Genomic DNA, 24412 nt, shown 5'->3' with positions numbered 1-24412 from the left:
GCTTTATGGGACTTGATGGTGGTAACATTCTAGTAAAAACAGTTCTGATTTAATTCCTCTAGCTTCTTTAAATGCTAATCTACTGAAATCTTGGCAGCAGCAGCACTATTTTGATACTTATGTTATTACTTATATGGTTTGCACATTCACCTAACAAGAGAAAAGATGCTCTGTTTGATTCTGAGAGGAGCCTCAAATCCCTTTGGGGTTATGTGAGGAAGAACATGTGGGATAAAAATCTGCCAAAACCATTCTGTTACCTGCTGTGGCAACCACGTTTATAAAGCAGCTAAAAGTGGCTTCTTCTTGTTATTTGGGACTGTTTGTTAGGTGTGGTATAGTGTTTGACCACAGGGGGATGTAAGCAGTGAAAAACTTGTAGTTTCTTTATGTAGAGCTCTTTTTTTCAGACACAGGCTCCAAAATTACTCTTTTGAATTGAAAATATCAAACATTTCACTTATTATGTTTTTTTCCTTTGAAAAACTTTACAGATTATTTGTTATGTTTTCATTTTAGGAAGTTTACATTGATTTCTGGCACGTGTTCTAAACCGCTTAAAAAAATAATTTTCCAAGTATTTTATCAACTCTTTTGTTTGCTGAGCGGCTCTCATGCAGGAGGTCGGTCCCTCCTGGATAGTCCGACCTCAAAACGGTCATGTTTTGAGGTTGGATGTCACATTGGGCCGCACTTTGGTGGTTCGAATCCACCATCAGGCCGGGGCCTTTCTGTGTGCGGTTTGGATGTTCTCCCAGTGGCTGCGTGACTTCTTTCCAGGTAGTAGATCTTGTTCCCAAAGTCTAAAGACATGCCGTGAGTGGGTCAGGTTAATCAGTGACTTTAAATTGGCTGTAAGTGTGAATAGGAGTATGAATGGTTGTCTGTCTCTTTGTATTGGCCATGCGACAGGCTGTCGACCGGTCCAGGGTGTACCCGGCCTCTTGCCCCATGGTAGCTGGGATAAGCTCAAGCCCGCTGCCAACTTTAATTATATAAGCAGAAGAAAATGAACTGATGGATGCATGAAACTGGACATGACTGTGAGATGTGTATCAGACTGAGAACCTGAGGAAACTATCTTAAATTCATATGGTAGCAATAGTCGGTCACAAGGTAGTGAGGCCCTCCTGTTTTACTGTAACTAGAATCATAAACTGCAAAATGAGATCATACTGTACTGAGGAAGACTCTAAACTTTTAAAATTAATTCTAAAGATGTTTACTGAAGTAATAAAGCATTTTTCTCATAGACTTCTGTACAGTCAGGGTTCTTTTTGCAGCCAGAGAAAATGGCCTGTGGTGGCCTTTAAAAAGAATTTGATCTTCTCCATCGGCTTCATTTTTCAGACCTGGAGTCAAATATGTAAATCCTTGAAATATAGTATGGAAGCAACACTGCAGGCATGGATGGGGAAAAATATGATCCAAGTGAAACTAAGCTGAACGAGTGAGATTTTTGTAGGCGTAGTAAATGAGTTTGTCCTGATAAAGCTGTGTGTGTGCGTGTTTTAGTTCATATTACTCCTTTTTTACATTTAAAATGATTTTCAGTTGACACCTGAAGAAGTTTAGCGAAGCATAAAGACATTCAAAGCTGAAAAGCATTACCAGCGTGACGCTGCTCCGCTCTCCAGTCTTGTACATCCACATATTGCTCAGAAATGACTTGCAAAATGGTCTCCTGCAGTATTATATTAAGTACATCCTAATCCCATTACCATTAATGCTCTGTGTGTCCCAGAGAGAGAAATGATGGTGTAGATCTGACAGTAAATCATAATGTAACTCTGACTGCCAGGAGCTAATGAACTAGCAAGAATATAATAGGAGCAGGACCTTTCTACAGATGGTCTTCTTTGTCTCGATTCTAACAGAAACACAGTTTCCCTTCCTTCTAACGTCTGAATGACCTGTAATAACACCCTGTTATCCTCTGCATCTGTTTCTTTAAATAGATCTGTAGTAACAGTTAGTTTCCCCTCACCTAGGCAGCTGTCTAATCACCTTGCTGTTATTCAAACAACTGGCTTATTTCACTAGAAGTTTGTCATTTCCATTGCCCAAGAATGACATGACTCAAATGTGTATGTGTGTGTGTTCAGTGTTGATAAGCGTGCCCGGCCCTGTCCCGGTCTGATTGCAGATGTATAGCAAACACAAACATGCCATTGTACATTTGCTGGGAGTCTTATAATTAAATTAAATTATGAAGTCAACCTGTATTAGTAGTAAATAAATCTAACTCGAACCATTATAATCCAACAGCGAGATGTTTGAAAGTAGCCAAAACATCCTCCACTCTGTGTTTTAAAAATCAAACTGGTTCTCAAGAAGTCTACACACACAGACACACACACACACACACACACACACACACACACACAACTACATTTAATCTATAACGAGTGTTTTCTACGACCTACACCTTACTCGGGAGTCACCTGCTCATATGACTGACAGCTCTGTCCATCATGAGTCCATCATGCATTTGTGTGTTTGCACATGTTCATGTTCATATTTGAGCTTCAGTGGAGCTTTACCTAACAGCGTTGGCACACGGTGCGCTGCCACACCCAGACTGCAGGAGCTGATCAAGCTGCGAAATCTGGAGCAAAAGCTTGAGCCAATAAAGAGTCTCTTGCTGGACATTGACTTCAGGTATGCTCAGTTGCCTGCGTTTAACGCATATTCAGAAGTCTTCAGCATGAGCACATGAAGCCATGTGACGGTGCTGGAATATGACTTGTTGATTGTTTTTTTTTGTTGTTTTTTACTTCATGCAAAGGTGCCACCCTTTGTGTGAAGTACAAAGGGTGTCGGGCATATAGTGAAATAGCTAGCGCAGCTTAAAATGCCAACTAAATATGTCAACATTAGGTAGAGACTGATAAAGCTGGCTTGTGTAAACACTAAAATCATGTGAAAACACAATAAAAATCCCGCTCTTTATCAGTCTGGGTGTTTGGGGACGAAATTCCGATGAATTCATTCAGAGGCTCACAAGAAATGTGGGAGGACTCGGAGAGTGGATGATAACATTCAATATGGTCTGTGACCGGGTTTAACCCATCGATATCATGGTTATGTGGTAAGCTGCAGTTCGCACCATCAGACCCTGAGAGTTTTTGCCTTGTCGTGGTCATTCCTTTCACCATCGAATGATAGATTGCCATAATAATTCACTTTCTGGGGGCAAAGGCCTACCTGACACTCCTGCCTCGCTGTTACTAATTGACCAACTCAACGAGATTTTATGATTGGTAGAATCGCAAAAATTGAACGTGTGCACGTTGGCGCGTGGCTCAAGGTTGGGCCATGTACATCTGCGGACTTTCATTTTGGGTTTGCACATGACACAATAATATGTCTAATTTACCTGCTAGTTATTCTGCTCTTTATGTCTGTTTGTGTAATCTGACAGCTGTTTAAAATTCCACATTCATAGCAGCTGCGTGTGTCAGTTTGGCAGCATCGTGGTTTGCCTCTACTGCTCTGTGTGTGTGTGTGTGTGTGTGTGTGTGTGCGTGCCAGCTATGGTTTGCTGGAGTGGTGCTGTGTTAAACGGCTGTTCTGAATAATAGATACGGAGCGCAGCCCCAAGCCTGTTAAAAAATCCATGAGCTTCCGTTGCACTGGTTTATAAAAGCCGAAGTGCTCATGAGAGAGAGACGGAGAAAAAGAGTTTATAGCCTGTGAGGGGAACAGGCAGAATAAGATTTGGGCAGTCACATCCCAGATATGTCAAGGCATGAGCAAAGAATGGAAGACAAACACTTTGCTCAAATGTTTGACTGGCACATTGTACTGCAGGCAAGGTTTTGTGTAGATGTGTTTTTTTCTTTTTAAGTGTGTAAAATGTTCTTTTTAAATATCACAGCTGCAATGGAAAAAGACAGGGAGGCATTACATTCTGGCTTTTACAGCTTTCTGTTTTAATTCAATGAATTGAAATAAGTTTTGGATTTGACATATTAGGACCCCTGTGTTATACTTTCCACTGTATACTACATACATAGTGTTCCTTATGTAGGTAGTATACGTGTTGAGCCTGTTTTCTTTTACAGAACGTAATGTAGAAAATACCATTATCATATTTCAGTGGTGACATTAGTCAGTGGGAACCTCATTGTGAAACGAAAAGAAAATCACTTGCATGATTTTCTGGCAATGAGTCATTTGAATGATCACATATTATGAGATGTTATCACAGACGCATCATTCATTGGTTTGAAAAACAAAAATAGCAAACTCACCTGCGAAGCGAAAGTGAGAGGATCACTAAAGTCTGCGGCATGCACCCTCTGAGTGTGTGAATGTCAGTGTACCCAATGCTGGCAGGCATTTTTCAGACTGGCCTGCAGAGCCACTAACTCGGTTAAAAATAGCAAACGAGTTGTTTAAGGTTAGGCTACAAACAAAAGCATTTATAAGCTTGAGTCTCAGTTTATTCTGGCTTTGACATTGCCGCGCTGTAAAGCTACTGGGATGAGTCACTGTTACTCAATGTTTTCACTGTTGTAATTAGTAAAAATAAAGTAATTTTTAACAACAAAAACAGATTTTTTGTGTCTGGGTTTTGTTTGTTTCTAATGGCGCTTGGGTCAAAATGACCTGCAAGCATAATTATAGAGACACGGTTCAAGCACTCCACAACACAGTGTCCACAGTCAGAATAATTTCACTGAGTAAAAGAAAGAAAAACTCGCATTAGTAGTTACAGTTAAGTAAAAAATGGCAATCTGTAGAGGATTTCTAAAGGGGGGTTATCTGTTCAACAAAGGATCTGATTTGCTGGGTGTGGCGACTTTTCGCTAACCTGCCAAGTTCAGTCAATAATTTCCTTTGTTTCCCAACATGCCCTTTGGTCACATAGAAGACGTGACTGCAGGTGTGAGACCTTGAGAATTAGCATATCCAATTATGGAGAAGCGAGAAGTGCCCGCCTTACATAAGTTATGAGTTACTGAGTGTTTTCTTAAAACACACGTTTGCTGTACCCAAAATGGCCAAGCTTCAAACCCAGCCATAACCTTTCTGTATAGACTTCACATGTCATCCTTGTTTACAGCTTTTTACTCAGGTTTCTCCTGCCATTTCAAAACATGTTCATGCCACGTATGATGGTGCCGGACACTCCCACAAAGGAGATTCTCAGTTTTCAGAGTTTCACTTTCTGGTTACCTTCACAAAGGAGGTCCTGTTTTTGCATGCATGTCTTTCTGTCTGTAAACAAGATAGCTCGAAAAGCTTTAAATGAAATCTGATGAAACTTTGTATGAATATAGAGTGGAGTCATGTTAACAACCCCTTCAAGTTCTGCTTACATCCACCAAGGCCTTTAAGGTCAACGTAATGATTTATTGGTAGAAAATGGATTAAAAATCATTATAACTTAGAAACTATGAATTTTACAAGTGTGGTGTGTATTGTCAACTATATAGAAAGTACCATATAAAGATGTCAAATGTGATAATAGTGCTATATAATGAAAATGAAATGAATGGTGCAGATGTATTAAATCCACATAAATCATGAAAAAATGATTATCTATTGTTTTTATTGAGCAAATAACAAAAGCCTACAAATATGTTTAAAAAGAACAGAAGATAAGATAAGATAACTCTTTATTGTCATTGCACAGTCATACAAGACAAATTGATTATGCACAAAATACAATTCCTTTTCCTTAGAAGTAAATACTGCCCAGACAGTGAACTGTTTTAGTGGAGGTTTGCCACTGAACAACAACATGGCAGCAGTTCTTTTTCCAAATATCTTTTTAATAGCTTTAAAAAACCTGTATCAGTAAAATCATACTATAATAGGAATGCAAAGTGGCGTCCCTTGGTGGTCTGTGGAAAGAGAGAGTTGTGTGACATTAGTGGGAAGAGAAAAAGAGGGAGGGCGAAAAGAAGAGAGGGAGCATATTTTCTGGTTATGACCTTTTCCCAAGGATTTCCCACAAACTAGCTTTTGGCAGCAAGGAGGTGTGTATGTGTCTTTCCGACTGTGTGACTGGGCATTGTGAATCTATGGCAGATAGCAGAATGATTCACTCTGTGCAACAGTTGTGCTCTGTAGTGCTGCAAATCAAGTTCATTTGCACAAGAAGCAGATAAGATCTCATGGAGACAATAAATATCTCTGACCGCACTGCATGTGTTTTGCATTAGGTTCAACCACCACACTATGGAGTCAGGATTAGTATGTGCCCATCTGAGTGCCCATGCATTACAAAACGCACACACAAAAATGATGCATCAGTCGTCATCAGCTCTCCCGAGCAAGACCAAGGTTGGTCATTTCTTCCTCAAGGACTTTCCTCTGCCGCTGAGCAGCAACCTCCCCGGGCGAAACTCAAGAGACTCTGCGAAGTGAGACACTTAAATGCCTTTTAACAGCTGTGTGTGCGTGATTGTGTGTTTATCAGAGTGACGCAGTGGCAGTTGGAGTGCGTCACTTTTCCTGTCAACCCACTGTACTGCATGCCGCGCACTCACACACTTGTAGGACCTCCTGATTGTGGAGCAAACAAACTGCTGGTGATGAAAATGCTAATATGTTTTCTTAAAACACGATGTTAATAGGAAATTCCCATGACCCCAACCTTAATCCGTTAATGCCAACTCCAAAGTATGTATATAAAAAAACGAAGTAAACATTTTGTGTTGTTTGTCAGACTTTTACAACTTTTCCTGATTAGGCCAATTTAGAACTATGCGACCATGCCCTTGGGTGATGGGACGAAGCTTCTCGTGTTTGACCAAAACCCGAGAAGAAACCCACCAGGGTCCCTACAGACCCTTTATTAAATCCCAGCAATGACATTTAAAAGATCAAGGAGGTGGTGCAAAGGAAAAGAAATGGATGAAGCAGAGGGAGAGAGTGAGGAACTCCCTGGACTAAAATGATGGCACAAAAGAGGGAAGGGAGGAGGGATAGAGGGATGGATGAGAGGGAGGAAAGGGAGGGTATTTGAAGGAGGATCGTGTGAGAGCCTCATCCCTCGGTTCCATCAGCGTGTCCAAATATGGAGGCTTCTGCTATTGTCGAGCCCTGTTCTCAAGACCCGCCACGGACCAGGGAGAAAACTGGAGGATAGGAAAGGGAAGGGCTGGAGAGGGGAAGAGTGAGCGGTGGGAGAAAGTTGAAGGCAGACAGCTGAAAAAAAAAAAGGGAAAGAACAAGACAGCAGAGACGAGGCAGATCAACTGTAAAAATAGGTAGCGAGAGGTGCTGCGAGATGCAAGGTCGAGACAAAGGAGAAGAAGTTGAAGGTGAACGTGAATAAAATTGGACAGTTGGAACTTGGAAGGATAAATCTATGAAAAGGGGAAATAAGTTTAAATCTATTTTTAGCTCTGGATTTGTTTATTTCTGATTGTTCAAGCAGCAAGATGAAAGAATGAGAAAACAAAGAACGATGGAAGTTCTTTAATTAGTCTGCTGAAGTGTCTCCATCCCTCTTTTGTATTCACATACGTTCACTTCTCTGTGTGTGGGAGCAGAGGGGAGTCGGCGACCTTTGGGTCACTGTTTTGATCATGTGGTTGGAAGTTGCCATAAAGTCAAAGGTCATTTGTCAGGAAGTAGTGAGTTGGGAATGAGACATCTCTCTGGGGATGGTCTGAAATGTCAGATGTAGTTTTAAAACATTTGCCCAGACACTTGTCTCGCTATGCTTGTTGCACACTTGAACACATTTTTTGGAGCAAGTCTGTCTCAATTCATGTTTACGTTTGTGCTTACGAATTGTAGAACTACCTTTCAGGAGTTTATGTTTATACTAAGGGTGTGTTTCGATGCAAAGCTGCAAAATCATTCAGCCTGTATGTACGAGCAAATCATTGTGCTGTATGACATCAGAAAGTGAAAAAGGCCATCAGAATTTATCAAAGCTTTAGAAATGATCTGAAATTCATTTATATTAAAGGTAAAGTAAGTCATTTTTAAAATATTATTTAATCGAAAAAAAATTGTAACACTCATAAATATCTATTGATTATTAAATCTTGCAACAAATTGATGATTGCATCATTATAAAGTTTGATTTAATCTATTAAATATGCAAAGGAGCAGCTGCTGCTTTGTGGAAGCCGCCATGTTGGCCTATCACTTTGAAAATAGTGGCCAAAACTGATTTTACCGTCCTGCCTGATCGCATTTTATGTATGCGGCTCGGTACCAGCCGCGTAAAATAATTTAAAGATCACAGATATCTCTAGCTAACCATTTCACATTTGTACATTTGTATTATCTCTTTTGAATTATGTCTTTCTCATCTTCCTCTTCCATTCCTGTCCTTCCTTCCACATCATCCTCTTCCTCCTCACCTCCACCCTCATCTCCTGAACTGAAGTCAAGGCTCTGTCACACAAAAATTTGCATAAATATGCTTATTTATTGGCCCAGTCAGTGTCAGAAGATTAGACTTCTGACCCTCCCGTCACCGGCTTGTCAGGTACTGTTAGGCCAAAGCAGCAGCTTTTACTGACACAAAAGTTCAGGATATCTTCAATAAATCACCTTAGTAGGATTATGCACTTGAATTGTTTGGGGTAAGAAGACAGTATTCACTTGACTGCAATCTGAAATCTAGCAGTGGTATTATACACACTGTATCTTTAAAATTACGCTCTAAAATATTTGCATTTAATATAATTATTTGTCATTTTGATTGATAAATTAAATACATTGCGCTTTGCATCATAGGAGCATTCCCCTGGGATAAGCATTGGTTCCGGATCCAGGTGTTTGAAAAGAAGGACTAAATTCCTGGGGAATTTATTTTACTACTAACTGCTCAGAGAGTAGTAGTTCTGGAGTGCTTCATAGAAATCTCTTCACTCATGTAAAGGTATACTACAGGACTTTATAAACAGAAAATTCGAACTATTCACCATCCACCATTGTAACAATATATATAGTGTAAATAATGAAAAAGCGCAGTATGTGCTCTTTAATGTTGATAGAGTAACGTGTTCATATGTGTGTCAGTGTCAGGGAGTTGGGAGTCTGTTTTCTGGAGAGTAATTTTCTGTGTGTGCGTGTGTGTGTTTGTGTAGGTGAGTATGTGTAGCCATGATGTGTATGGGCTTCAAGTGTGCGTGTGGAATGTGACGACTCAGCTTTACTTCCTCTCCATTCATCTTCGCGTCCCACTGATTGATTAATTGATTCATGCCTGTGTGGATCTGGTCTCGTAAAACCAGCCGTGCATGCGTGTTAAGAAGTTGGGAGATGGTTTCTAATATATGAGACTATGAGGGAAAAGAGCAATCAAACCGCATTGCACTAGCTTTGATGAGTCACAAGCTTAGAAAATGGTACTTTTGTGTGTGCATCTTAGTTTGATTCATCCACTTTACGTGTCTCCCACATGGAGATGCTGCATATTTCCTGAAAACGGTATACGCTAAGGAGGTAAGATATGCAAAAAAAAAATAAAGTTGTTTTTGTTTTTGGTTATTATAATCGTTATGAGTGTTGACATTAAGTGTCATCTGGTCAGTTGTGTCATTTTTAAGTTAAAGTTGCGTGTTAATACAGCTGTAAAACTAAGAAACTTGTCATAAACAAGGCATAGCAGGGCAGTCCTCGATAGCAAACTGAAAGTAGCTGTTGCTTTGTGTGTCAACACTACCGTCATATGTGGTTAGTTTTGACATTGTGTGTTGCAAATATTTTCCTTGACCACACTGGTACATTTCGGCCTTCTCATTAGGATGTTCATTCATTCTTAAATAATTTTAGGGTCCAAACAAAAGCCACAAGGAGCTTAAGAGACACGTTATACTGTTACAAAACATAATTTAATTCATAAAGAAGCTAGTCCAGCTAATACAGGAGATAACATCGGAGCTGCTAATGTAAAATCTCATTTGCTGTGTTGTGATTTATTTATTTGTTTATGTTTTTCCATAGCAATTGTGTGTTAGTTTATGATTTAGCAGTGGTTTTCCGATTGCGATAACAGGCCTTAACCTCAATAAGTGGGTTCAATGTGTGTTAAGGTCATCTAACGCAGATCTACTAAATAAAAAAAAACCAAACATTATGAAACGATGCATGGACAGATTGTGAAAGGATGAATAGTAATAAAATAACAATTATTGAAAACCACAGTTCGGTTTCTATCTTTTTTTAACCACAGGCCTGAACATTTGATCGCGATTAGAACATGAAGAAAAAACAAACTAGACTATTCTGATGTTTTCCCAATTTATTTACCAGTTCTGTTACCTGAATGATCTCAAAACATTGCAACACAGCTTCACATGGCTATCACGGAAGATGTAATCACAGTTGTTCCATCTCTGATGTGTGCACGGGTTTCTCTGTGCGTTTGTCCGTGCTTCAATAAAATGGAAGTTTGTGCAGAAAACAACAACAACTGGGTTTTATCCTACATGCAGTGCCAGCACGTCTTATCTTATCTGACTCTATAATAAAAAAAAATCTTTTAAGTCTTGTAACATGCATCAAATGTTGTTTGATGTTAATTGACAAGGAACAGACAACATTCTTGGGGGTTGGGGTGGTGGTGGTGGTTGCTGGACAGATGTAATTTTCTGTTGCAGCAATGCACGCTTTGTTATGAAAATCATTGACGATGGCTTAGTCTGGAAAAATTATATGCAAAAGGAGACTGAAGAGGAAGAAACTTTAAGATATCCTGCCACGTAATTTAGGTTGGCCAGGTTCTTAAGTCTGATAGATGTCTAGGTATATGGCTAAGTGTTTACAGCATGAGCATTGTGGTGTTTTTGTATGTGTGGTTGTAGTATGTGTAGCTGTCCCCAGCTGAACCCTATCTGCTCCAGGCAGCTGGTCTGAATAAATCAATAAAGCCCGTTGAGCTGCATTGAGGCTTAGAGTACTGGTGTCAGTTTCTCCCAGAGTGCTGCCTTTACAGAGCCTGTAGCAGATCAATAGACAGACACGTAGTAATGTACTGCACTTAGAAAGTAGTAGATACTCATACCTTTGAATCCATTCGCACAACTATCAACCTGCTGTGCACTTTACTGCTGGAAAACTTCATCTTTTCACTGTCTGTTATGTCAAGCTTTTAACTGCCTCAAGGTTTGTTTTAGACTTTCAAGCACGCTGTTGACAACGTTTGAAATCTGAAATGGAAGAAGACAAGGAATGCGGATTATGCCAGGCATTGTGAGGCTCAATGGCCTTCGAAATACTCTAGGTCGACTTCACCATCTTTACAATCTGTGTGCCGTTTGCTAGTGCCTGTTTTTGGGTTGTTCGTATCTTTGTCTGTAGCATGTCAGCAGTTTTGTTATGAAGAAGGCATGTCGGAGTAAGAAGGAAATTCACAAAATAGATGTTTGTCTATCTATACTCTTTACCTTTTTAAAGGTATTAACACTGGTGCAGTTCCTATTAATACAAGTCAAAATGTCTCCTACTTAAAGATGCAGATGGAACACAAATTTTCAAAGTTTCCACCGAGACCACTCTTGCTTACCGGTTATGTAATCAGATTTACTGACTGGTTTCTCTGCCAATTCAGTACAGTTGGAGTTTTCTTGGTGTCAGACTGATGCATCTTAAGGAATTTCTTGGCTTCTCATCTATGAAAAATGAAAGTGTGTTACTAAGCTTGTGGGCCAACTGCCTCCAGAAGAGCTTTTAGCCTCATTGACATAGATTCTGGGCACAGGCTTTTAAAACCTCACTAGGGTGATGAATGATATGTTTCCAAAAGACATTCCCTCATTTGGTGTTTTGACGCAAAGAGTGCTTTCTAGTATTGCAGTCAAAAATCTATTTAGTTGTCTGGTCAGGTTACGAAATGTTGATTGCGCAGTGCAAAGCATTTAATTCACATAATTTTAATCCACCAAACCATCAGTCATTGTGTTTCGTAATATTTTTTTCTATTATTTTGTTCCGATTTAGGCTTGTTATCCATATGATCCATTTAAAGCAATTACTTGGATATATTTCCTGATAATCTGCTGTAGCTGAAGATCCACGTCACTGTTGTACAAATTATTCATACATAAAGTAACACAGATTCTTGTAGTTGGGTAGCACAAGGGTGAGGACACTGACTAGTTCAAGGGCCCAAAATAGAGCACAGGACACTCGAATGATTGAATTAGTTTAATAGAATTATTTTTATGGTGATAAGAAGAAGCTTAATGACAAGTTTTGGTGAAACTGCAACTCACATCTGTTGGTTCGAATCTCTAAATAGAGAATTTTTGCATCTTACAGTGGATTAAAACCCTATAAAACTATTATACAGCTAATAATAAAATTAGTTCAGCCAATACTGTTGTCAGTTGGAAGTTTTCTTAGACTTTTATTGTAAGCAATGGGTTAGAAAAAGAAACTGATACCTAGGTATTAGTGTCAGTTGTACCAATACAGTATCTGTTACGGCCCCAGCAGGGCCTGCTGTGATTTTGACTCTGCGTGGGTGTGTCCACCGTCTCTCCCGCCTTAGGTGCCACGCTTTTGCGCAGCTGACTCTACTCAGAAATTAGGCCAGAGTACTTAAGGCCAGAGAAAGGCGAGCTCTAGTACCAGAGAGTTTTTGTGCAGCTTGTGAGCTGTGTGTGTGCGGCTTTTGTTTGCTGGCCAACTTCTGGGTTTCGTTTTCTTTCTTTCTTTCTTTTTTTTTTTTTTTAAAGAGTACTGGCTATCAGCTTGTCCCTCTCTTTCAGTTTAATTATTTATAAATAAAAAACTTGAATAATTTAGCCTCCATGTCTTCTTTTTTCGACCCGGGAACTTTTTTGTTACTTTACACCATCCTTTGGACTTTTTAGAGGAACGTAACAATTTTGTATCCACATTTCGCTCCATTAGACTAATTTAATAAAAGTACAAAAACTGGAGAGAGTAGAAGGGTTAACTCCCTGCAGGAGGACTGAAAGAGATGGAAATATGTGTGTGTGTTTGATAATCTTCTGTAGTACACAGACCAACTTACAAACACTCCCACTCAGCATCAGACTGACGCACAAGCTTTCACATATAAATTGGATGCTCATCAGTCACACATATCAGACTGACACATGGTTACATATCTTTCCCTTTTTTTCTGTTAAATGAAAACAGTACATTGGCATGTAGACAGATCACGAGGAATTTCATAGAACGAGCACTCAGATCTTTATTTCAGAACTCTTGAATTATGCTTTCGTTCCTCCCAAGGAGAGTAATTGTACAATAGAGTATCTGTCAGAAATGTGATTTCTTAGGGCTGTACAGATTGTCCAGATCCACAGCTTGGTTCGTAGCTCAATTTTTAGGCCAGAATTACAGCTCATACCTCAGTTTTGTTTGTTTTTTTCAAGAATAAAACAGAAAAAAATCTAACATTTATTTTTATGACAGGGATTCATTACTTCATTACTGTGATGTATCCAGTTCAGTCTTCACCTGAATGATTTTTGGAAACATTAAACATTAAATCTTTACTACATGTGTGTGAAGCATGCCAGCATGTGTTTGCACGTAGCAAATGCATGAAGCTGCAGGGATCATAGAACCCCTGAAAAGGTCTCATACATAGCTGAACTAGGCATGCACTGATAATAATGTGTATTTGTCCTAAAAGCTCTTATCTTGCATACCTGGAATAGCACTTATGTAGAATAAATGATAGTCTATTGAAAACATATCTTGTTGCAGGCCAGCAAGTTCAATTTTACTAGTAAATAGTTCACATTGCAATGAACTTCATCAGTCAGTTTACAGTAGAGAGCACACGACCTGTTATAGACCATGTCACTGTAACCCTTTAGATGCTCTTCCAGTCACCCCCCTTGCTAATACGGTTAGCGTCTTTATCTGTTTGAACAATGAGGCCAGCTAGCCAGGTTACTGTATGTTTGGACAGGCTGATAGTAGCTGGCTATGGGCCATCTCTCTAATCCACTGTTTGTATATTTCCTTGTTGGCTCTTCAGCGGGGTGAATAGGCCTGAGCCGTGGGCTGATATGCAAACACAGTTTGTGAAACACCCAATATTGCATTACCGTTGGCTTGTCAGCATCTGTGTAAATCCACTAAGCATGGATCATGTTTGCTTGAAGAGTGTGTGTCTACAGCTAGCCATGATTTTTACAAGTATAAAATTTCCTCCTCAAATGCCAGTAATGGCTAACGGTCAGCGTTGTGCTGATCTGGGAAGGGAGGGTGTGTCCTTAGAGCTTCCTTTTTGTATCCACACACCTGACACATAGTCTGATAACTAAATATGACTCTTTTTTCCCAGTCCTTTCATTATTAAATTAGTTTATTGACAAATCAGCCACAGACCTGACTGGATCATCAGATTTTTGGTTACGTCTGACAGTCGTTTACATTTAAAAAACAGCTGCCAGGTGGATCATGTCAGTACATACCACCACAAAAATGACGTATGTCAGCAGTTCATATTCATATTACCGCGATCGCGAAAACAATTTTGCCCAGAGTCCATATTTTCAACATAATCCAGTCCATTTTATCAGCGACCTGTGCAGTGCTGCCTCTCAGAGAAACAGAGGCTAATTTAAAAGCTGCTACAGCATTTTAGTTGATTTTTTTTTATGTAAGAAAGAAAATTAGCTTTCTTTGGGATTTCAGAGGCACCTGGTGACTGGTCTTTACAAATTCTCGGGTAATATATTAGCGCTTGCAAGCGACTGCTGTTAAGATTGTGTTAAGTGATTGTGTTGAAGCCCTTGTTCTCTGTTGTGCTCTGCAATTCACTTCTTTTTAATCTCACTCAACCAGTAAAGTGAAAGTTCTGCTTCGCTCCTCTAAACTGCATTGCTTTTTGCTCTCTTGTTAGAACTGAAAACCTACCTGATATCAGGGAGGAAGCCGGATCATGATGTGCAGTGTGGCTGTTCTCAGATGGCACTGCCAGGTGAGGATTTTGAAGGGGTCAGCCGCTCCTCCTGTCCTCCGACCCACACACCAGACCTCATCCCTGGAGGGGCGCAGGCCGCTGAGCCTCTGCTGCCACACCAACCACCTGACCGGATTGGGGTAAGAGGAAAAAAGTGATAAAGACACTTTCCGCATGTCTAAAACCACATATGAGGAACTCAAACTGGCATTGATGCTTGTTGTCCTTCTGATGAATGCCTCACTTAAAGCAGTGGCTCTCATACTTGTCATATCAAGAAATGGAGAAAACTTCTCACTCTGCATTGTTTTAATCAGGCATTAACAATAAAAAGGACTCCCTTGGTCATATTATTTTTTTTCCAGCTCTGTGCCCCAGCAGTGAGAACCCCTTGTCTATAGTAACATACTAAACTGAAGAACTTTTGGTGCATAATGTTTCTATCCACACCCCGCAGCATGAAAAAATAGTTCTTGTAACCTATTGTCAAGCTTTTCTAGTGATTCTCTATCATTACTGAACCAGTCAGTGATGAAGGGAAGCTCATTTTGAACATTTTGTGACTCACACAGAGTTATTTTCTCTCCATATGTGCTCATATTCATTTCTAAGTCTTAATTATTGGGGGGGTTTATTATAAAACTGAAACACTCCAGCTCATCATTTTACTTTTACTTAAACTTAAAACATGCTAGTGCGCACAGCTCAGTCATATATAACCTGATGCTGTTATTGCACAAGCTGCTTCTTTATGTTTAATTCGTCAAACTCTCCCCCTGCTGTCTTTTTCTCTCTCCAGCCTCCCTGTGTGTTTCATAACACGGTCCTGTCTTCCGTGGCAGAGCAGGCTGATGATGTGGCTGTGCTGAATGGCTGCCAGGAAGAGCACAAGACTAGCAGTGCCAAGGTACAACACACACACACGAGCAGCGACAGCATCGGTGCACTTGTCAAGCACTCGATTAAGCATTTGTCACTAAAGCTACTTGACAGTCATGCCCCGTGCTTATCGCTTTTTGTGTCCTTTCTCTTTTTTTTAACCTCCGTCGTCTGTCCTCTGACTCTGGTCCCTCTGTCTTTTTCATCGCCTTTATCTCCTCTACTCATCACAGTTTATCCCAGGTCACAGCCCCAGGGCAGTCAACGGCCTGCTGAGTCCCCCGCTGGAGGAACCAGTGCGGGCCAGTCAGAGTTCTCTATGTGACACGGGAACTGGCACCAGTCTCGGCATGGCCGGGGGCACGGGGGCAACAGGTACAGGCATGGATCACTCTGCCTTGATACAGTTGCGTGCCAAGAACTACAGACAGAAGAGCGACGCCCATTTCGTGGATGTTATAGGGGAGGACAGGTGAGCAAAGTGGTTAAAGGTGGCATTTATGATCTGATAAGGTCACTCAAGGGTGACTAATTATGCAGGAGTGGGTAAAAGTTATCACTTTGGCTTTGAATATGATGCCATGTTTTCATAATTTCCTAAAGGTTTATTACGAATAAACCTTTGTACTGAGGGCTCGCCTCGCCAGATCACAGAGATAAACGCATAAACGCCACACACAGAGTTCTCAGGATGCTCTTGAAGATGAAATGTAAACATCGTATGATTACTTGAGGACTCAAGGGTTTAATGCTAATGTGGGAGCAGTTGTTTCAGACTTACAGTTTGTTTGTTTTATCCTGAATCACCAGATGAGTTGTTACAGTTGTTGCATTTTTTTCGCACAATAAAATAATAAGGGAACCATTTGACTTTTTCTGACCTTTTGCCGTATTTTTTTTTCCTTACTCTGATCTCCAGTCTAATGAAGGATTACTTTTTCAAACCACCCATCAATAAGATCAGCCTTAACTTTCTAAAGAGACCTCTGGAAAAAGCCTATCGGAGCAGCTACAAGGAAGAGGTACACACAAGTACACAAACACATTTTTCTACTCAATTGTTTGATGATCCTACCTGCGATTGGGATTTTAACACTCTTCACTGATTAACTTGAGGCTTAACTAAAAATAGTACCCAGCAGAAGAGAGGGCTTCCTACGTGGATAAGAAAGAAAGAACCCCCTGAAAAACTGAAGTGTTAAAAAGCAGAAGGCAATAAGGAGACGAATGACAAACAGTAGTGTCCTAATGCATCTTTTGAATCTGAGGCAGAGCGTTTGATTCTCTCTGTGTCACTGCGTGCTTGTCTCTTTGACCGATGGGGTGGAGTTGTTGTAAGATTTTCCTTGTACCCCTCTTGTTTCCGAAATTTTATACCACATGCTCTCTCACACAGGCGCACACACACAGGACCAGTTCCAGTTGGCCTGCATTGACCTCTAAGTCTTGTAGCCACCTGCTGTTAAACCAGTGTTACTACAAAAAAACAAAAAAACCCACAACACTAGGATCACTTCACGCAAAATGTCTACAGTGTGTGATCGTAAGAGTTTGCACATGACTATGACTTTTGGGTTTAGCTTTGAAAATATATTCAGTATGTAAACATTGATATAATATTTGTTATTTGCTAAAGCAGCACAAGTTTTAGTTTGTGCATTCATGTCTAGAAAGAATTGTTAAACGATTGGAAGAATTCAGGTGATTTTTGCATTTGTAAAAAAGCTTCTATTTGTCGCTTTTGCTGTTGTTTTGCACCCCCCTTTAAGGATGAAAATAGGATTTAGTTGGGTTTTTTTAACACCCACTTAAAAAATGTGATTAATTTAAAAATAATCTGGCAGTTTAAAGAAAGCAGTAACATTTTTTTAAGTTAAATCAGATTAGGAAACCATGTAAAAACAACGCAGATCTGGACACTACTGCTAAAAAAGGTAAAAGAAACATTTTGGAGGTTTCGTTGTGTCTGTGTAGAAGATTCATAACATTCAACTTTGTACACATAAACTTTGTTTTGCATTTAGATTTAGACATTTTAGACCTGATTGTAAAACATCCATACATTTATGTGTGCATTGCAAGGTGTGGGTGTAGTTTCTGTAAAAATGAGCAACTGCTAATTACTCTTCCCATTTAGGTCAGAAATATGGTTCCGGTGCAGACTTTTGCAAGCACCACCTTCAGCTCCTTATTGGATGTTCTCCTCAGCTGTTTTGTCTTTCTGGCCCTCACCCTGGCCTGCTTTCTTCCACCTCTCATGAGCTCATCCACTCTGGCTACCGCTGCCCTGGCCTTGGCTCCCCTGGCTGGTCTGTTTGAGCTGGCCTCCTTGGTGCTCTCCATACGGTGAGGATGTTTAGGCAGCTGATGCAGATGGAGAGTGTTTGTGGGTGTTAGCGAGTGTGCACACATGTTGTATATCAAAAATGTTTTGACCGATATGCCAATAAAAACATTTGTATAAGATATTTTATAACGTAACACATTCATTGTCTCAACATTTGACCTTTTTACGAAACAATGACAAGGCCTCAGTGTTTTCCCCAGATTTTATTTTTCCTGGCTGGATAGCGAAATCTCTGAAGTGTTATTTATACCGTTGCTCTCGGTGCGGTTCCAGCTGGGCGTAAGAATACGCAATTGTTTGTTTTCAAGTCGAGTGCTGTCACAGTCGAATAAAAATCTGTATCTCTTGGGCTTCAGTGCCACGGAACTGAAACTACTGATAGACCAACATGCAGGACTATGACTTTCCACTGAGACCAGCATGAATTGTTTTACACTGTTTTATGTTTTATTTGGCTTCCACACCACGGATAAATTTCCCCAGTCAATTACTGGCTTAGAAACCGGCACAATGACAAACTCATACCAGGCTTAAAGAGAAAAAAAACAAACTTATTCTTGGATTTTCCAATACTCTGAGTAGTGCTCGGGATGTGTTTTCTTGTGGTACTTTCTTTAATGGAGAGTATTTAAAGATGAATTAATTTTCACTTATTGCCTTGCCTAAATGGGCAATAAATCTTCATCTTCTTGCTGTGACTTGGACAGTATTATTGTTTTAATAATGTATCATAATTAAGGGTAATGAGAATCTGCAGTTTTTTCCCAGACTGAGCAAGGATTGAGGAAGTTCGAGGAGAAGAGGCAGCATGTTTTTCTCTACTTTATTTTCTGTCTAACTTTGATTTTTTTTCAGTTATGGTTTTTGTTCATTCTGATTTTCATTAAGACAATAAATGATTCCCCCTTCTCTTCGCCTCTCCTCTCTTGCAGCATGGCCTTCTACTTGGAGGAGGTGATGAACTGTACTCACTCCTTCCTCCTGGTAGTTTCTGGCTGGGTCTCTCGTCACGTGATCGGGGCCGTGTTGGTCTCTCTCCCTGCCTTCTCTGTCTTGTCCCACCTCACTTCAGGCGTCCAGCCGGAATCTCAGGTAAACACTCAAATTAAACTCTTGTTGTGATCAGAGAACAAAACTTCTTAAACATCCCAAATATCTTCTGGTTCACGGCCTCAAAATATTTGACACATTTCTCATCTGAAAGTATCTCAAGGAGAAGTTTAAAGTAAAAATGTAACCCTACTAAACTTGCACCGTCATAGTTGCTGCTTCTTGGTATCATTCAGAGAGATTGCAGTTGATGCTGCTGCCAAGGCTACTACTAAAGATGCCATGCTGGGACTAATAGTACCTGTATTGCTGCTGATTTAACCGTTGCTCCTGCTTTCATTGCAACTACTGTGCCTCTGTTGTCCCTGCTTTTGGAAGTATCTCTTGTAGTTGTAATGGTTTACTCTGACTGTTATCTCTAAGCCAATTTGAAACTCATCATGGTCTAAAACAGCCCATTAGCTGGTGTTAACCCGTTATTGTACCAGTAGAATGATCACGCATGGATTCTGGCACCAGAAATGTTGACTTTTCTTCTTTGAGTCCTGCATGTGTGAAGATTGAGTCACATTTGTTTTGCGGCGTTTTAAGTCAAGTGCATATCCAGCTCTGTATACGTTTGATTGGTATTTCAGGTTGGAGCCAACGGCTGATTGCAAGATGTGCATTGGTTTCATATCTTGTTTTTCCAACACCCGATGTCTTTATCCATTTCTCTCCCACCCTGCTCACTCTCTTGCCTCAGCTCTCGCCACCGCTTCAGGGCTCGCAGATCAAAGCGGCAGTCTCAGGGAGAGTTGCTAATTAGACATGCAGTTTTCTGGACTTTAATGCCTTTGAAGATGTTAAGACCCAATAACAGTGCTGGGTGAGGGGTTGTGGGGTGTTAAGGGGGGGTGGAAGGGCATGACAGGGAGAGGGGAGGATCTTATCTTGTCAATGTAATCGTTGACAACGTGAAAATGTCCCCAAATTAATACTGCTGTCTGCATGTTTTTGCATGAAAAGAGCTTTGCATATTTCTAAGAGCCCAAATCACTATGTTTTAGACTTTTACAAATCACATTATATTTCATTTATGTTGCTTTTGAAATTCAGGCTTAGACGTGACCACTAAGACCATGATTTCCCCCAACTATGACAAAACAGCTCACTTTTTTGGGTCAAGGATCCCTTTACAAAGCTACACCTTATGGACAAAAGTACTGGGCCACACCTCCTAATCATTGGCTTCAGCTGTTTCAGGCCCATTACCACAGGTGTATAAAATCAAGCCTCTGGCCGTACAGTCTGCTTTGGCAAACATTTGTGAAAGACTTTTTTTGCTGTGAAAAGCTCCCTGAGTTCAAGCGTGGTACTGTAATAGCATGCTGCTGTTGCAACAAGTCTGTTTGTGAAATTTCTATCCTCCTAGATATTATATGATCAACTTTAAGTGGTATTATTATTGCAAAGTGCAAGTGTTTAGGAACCACAGCGACTCAGCCATGAAGTGGCAGACCATGTAAAGTTACAGAGCGGGGTTGCTGGGTGCTGCAGACTCATCAACATCAGCACAAAAACTGTGTGCCAGGAGTTTCACTGCATGCGTTTCCATGGCTGTTCAGCTACATGCAGGCTTTACAGCACCAAGCATCGGCTGGAGTGGCACAAAGCAAGCCACCACTGGACTCCTGAGCAGTGGAAACATGTTCTGTTGGGTGACAAATCATGCTTTTCTATCTGACAGTCTCGCTGAAGAGTCTGAGTCTGGAACGTTCCAGTGAAGGGAACTCTTAATGCCTCAGCTTACCAACACATTTTGGACTATTCTGTGCTTAGGTTTTCTCTTCCAGCATGACTCTGCTCTAGTTTAGGTGGCCCAACACTTGCTCACGTGGTGAATTTCAATTTGAGATTGAACACACTGAAGTTTGTTCAGTGCTAAATCTTCAACATTGGTGAAAAACTCATTTTGACAGCATTGTTTTGAAATCCATCCTGTTATTTTCATGCTATATATAGAAGTAATCCCTGCAAGCCGAAGTGTAGGTTTCAGACTGCGCTAAACACTGTTGTAGACAGTTTTTACCCCTCAATCTTAAAAGGTTGATGGAATATTGTTACTGTTGACACCCAAGTTTGTGAATACGACAACTCAAGGTTGAGGTGATGTAGGTTTTTTTAAATTCATCCCTTAGGTGCGCCTACTAAAAATCTCAAACAAGTTTGAATCTCAAGGACCTTGAGTTCAAGACCAGAGTCAACTTTTCTGAAAATTGCCTAGGATTTTCAAATTAAGGTGCATCTATCAGGAAGCTTTTTTTTTTTTTAAAGTTTTATTTTTAAATTTTTCCTGCTTTATGCTCCAAAAGATGTCAGTGACAGACGATATTCCTAATAATGCCACCTTGGGCTGGGAATGCAGCAGCACCACAGCTCCACCCACCTGCTGTTCTAATCGTTTGCAAGGACCAGCCAATGAGAAGAAAGGATACTATAGTAAGGTCCAAGAATAAAATATGGAGTTGGAAATGAGCAAAATAGAATCCCTTTGATTGTCATAAAGGTCTATTTTGTGACAATAAAAAAAAAAAAAATTGATTTAAAAAAAATTGTTCCATGAAATTATGGAGCTAGTCCTGAAAGTAGAAACTGAAAATGTCTGTGCACTTATTAAATAAATTCCCTGACTTGCTCTTGACATCTTAGGATATGATATTGTAGTTTTGGTGACATGATCCAGGGAAATGCCAAGGAAAAGACAACAAGAACTGTAGAGAAAAATGTTTGCCGTGGGGGAAATGGGAAGCTAATTAATTCAATTTTATTTATATAGCAATAATTCACAAGGGTAATCATCTTAAGGCACTTTATAGTTGCAGTTATCTGAACTGAACTGTTGTACTTTGATCCAAAAACCTTCAAGCTTTTATCATATTTTATTCAATAAGCCTATGGATTGTCTTTGGGCTACAACATGCTGGCTTTGGCTCTGGTGGTGAAAGATGTAGTGTGATGCACTTGTGTTACACAACATAACCACTAAGTGCTTAAACGGAAAACCTGGATTTTACAGCTGAAGAGTAGCCAGTATTACATCATTACATCACTACGTGCTTAGTAGGTGTTTTTATAGCACATGCTTCAGTTGGATGTGCAAGGATTCTGTTGTTGTTGTTGTATTTGTTAAGACATTTGAATAACTAGCTTTTGTTTTTCCTCAGGTGACCATGTTCCTGTGCTGTGCCACCATCCTGGCCATCATCCAGTTTTGTAACTTCTGTCAGCTGAGTTTCTGGATGCGCTCAATCCTGGCCACTGCTACAGGGGTTGCTTTGCTGCTGCTGTTGTTGTGCAGTCCTCTGGATGGGAAAAGGTGAGACGCTAACTGCACATATACACAAACACTAAATGCAGGGTACTGTGTGGAATGCTATCATGAATTCCTATAAAAGGCTTAAGTAGTCAAGGGTAGTGTAGGGTAGAGCAGTGATTTCTAGCCAGCCCTTAATGTAAAACAAATTTGCACCTTTTGTGTTTAGTCTGTAGATCTCATGCCTATATTCACTACATATAATCCTCAATGTACAGTGTACTGACTAAAATGGCACAGTGTAAGTGGAGGTGTTCCACATTTTCTCTCCAGAAACAGCAGTTCAGATCAGTGAGAGTCAGCGGGAGAATAATCAATGTGTTTTGATAGAAAGGGAGAAGTTGTCTGTTAGAAACCGATGGAGACTTTTGCGGAGGGGAGAGCGGAGAGCTCGGGTGAAGTGTAGGATTCATCCAGAAATTATTCAAACATTATTCAGCTTTCAAACTGTTCTACCATATAAACACAGCATCTGTGTATAACAGCTGACCTGCAGGATGTAGAGAAGAGCATAAAAGGCTATTTGCCATCCAGTCTTAATGAAGTTACTGCAGCTGTGCCTCATCTGTAAATGCACACATTGCTCTTGCTTTTTTCTGCATGCTTCCGATCCGAGTCACATTAATAGCTGCACATTTCATTATATTATGTAATTGATCTGATGGAGAGGAGGGAAAAAAGCAAAATACATGAGGGAGTTTGTGACATTGTGGGCATCTGTGTATGCACAGAGACACTGCAGAGGCTGTTGTGCTCCATTATGAACTGATCTCTGTGTACAGGATTAAAAATCTACGGCGCAAACTGCTCTGCTCGCTGTAAAAACGTAACTTTGCTGCCTTTAAAACATCCATAGCATGCATGCATTTTGTATTTGCAGTGAGATGACTTCTTCTCTGTTTCAATAAAATGCCACTATTAAAGAGGACCAGAAAGATGTGGGACTCGGCTCTAAACATTCAGGACAAGCGCTCAGTAAAGAGCTACAGGGCAGAGCCAAAGTTTTACATGGCGCTTCCATGCCAACCATTCTCTCGTGCCAATTATCACTCCGATAATATCTCCCCCTGGCATTCCAAATTAACACTTTGAGCAGCAACTATCACCTCCACACCAGGCACAAAAGAAGGCAGGCTTTTTTCTTTCTTGTTTTTTTTTTTTTAGCACTTTTTGCAGTTAATTGCCTCCTGCTGACCTTTTTAAATAGCATTTGTATTGTTAATTTTAAATACACTCACCTGCAAAATTTGCACTTTGGGAAAAATAAATTTCTAAAAAAACCCATCACGCAATCAATAGAACTACAAAAATTATTGCAATTCTCTTTTAGTCTCAAAATTAACACTGAACTTCTTTAGTAAATAATAAAAGTCCTTTTTTAATGCTAAAAAAAGAGGTTTGCATTGGTGCACTAAGTCTGCCCTGTTTGTCTGTGGCTCAGATTTGAATTTGTACTTTTTAAGCACTGTACCTGTAGCAGATTCTGCAACAAAAATAAGAATATCTACATCATATGCAGGGATTCAAATAGCGTTCAAGATCCAGTGAAGCAGTTCATCAGGAAAAATGTCTTTCCTCAGAATAATTTATAATTCATTTGTTTTGTGAGCTCCAGTAGATTTGTTTTCTTTGTGGAAAGGCTGCGATCAGCTGACCTGTGATGCTGCTGTAGATTTTGGGATTTTAACCACCCATCTATTATTTTGAAAATAAATTAGCATATCACTAGTTTGCCAAATAATGATGGGGTGATGTTACTTTTTGATTTCTTGAGTATCTTCCTGGCATCAGCTAGAAGGAACCCCGTACTATAGTAAATGAAACATGACCCTGCTTGATATTGCGGTGCATTAAGCCTCCTATCGTATTTAATTACTCTGTAATTGAAGATGTCAAAACACCGTTT

At 40.1% G+C, this 24412-nt stretch overlaps 1 protein-coding gene and 1 long non-coding RNA gene across 3 annotated transcripts in view; one reads left to right on the top strand and one right to left on the bottom strand.

Moving 5' to 3' along the window:
* LOC100710254 (adenylate cyclase 9) overlaps positions 1-24412 on the top strand; it is a 42802-nt gene that overhangs the window by 10463 nt on the left and 7927 nt on the right. For both annotated transcript variants that reach the window (XM_005454805.4, XM_005454804.4), the window contains exons 2-8: positions 14816-15015; positions 15675-15782; positions 15988-16226; positions 16674-16776; positions 17892-18100; positions 19034-19193; positions 22358-22509. In XM_005454805.4, coding sequence (XP_005454862.1) covers positions 14816-15015; positions 15675-15782; positions 15988-16226; positions 16674-16776; positions 17892-18100; positions 19034-19193; positions 22358-22509 — 1171 coding nt within the window. The remainder of the gene's footprint in view (positions 1-14815; positions 15016-15674; positions 15783-15987; positions 16227-16673; positions 16777-17891; positions 18101-19033; positions 19194-22357; positions 22510-24412) is intronic.
* LOC112847119 (uncharacterized) lies at positions 10092-11671 on the bottom strand. The gene is made up of 3 exons (XR_003220480.1): positions 11489-11671; positions 10988-11132; positions 10092-10357 (listed from the first exon to the last, which is right to left on the bottom strand). It is a non-coding gene; the product is annotated as an uncharacterized LOC112847119 (long non-coding RNA).

Source organism: Oreochromis niloticus, linkage group LG6 (assembly GCF_001858045.2).
Source record: "Oreochromis niloticus isolate F11D_XX linkage group LG6, O_niloticus_UMD_NMBU, whole genome shotgun sequence".
In the NCBI taxonomy this organism is placed as follows: domain Eukaryota; kingdom Metazoa; phylum Chordata; class Actinopteri; order Cichliformes; family Cichlidae; genus Oreochromis; species Oreochromis niloticus.
Note: the sequence above shows the minus strand (reverse complement) of the source record. Positions and strands in the feature narration are given on the sequence as shown.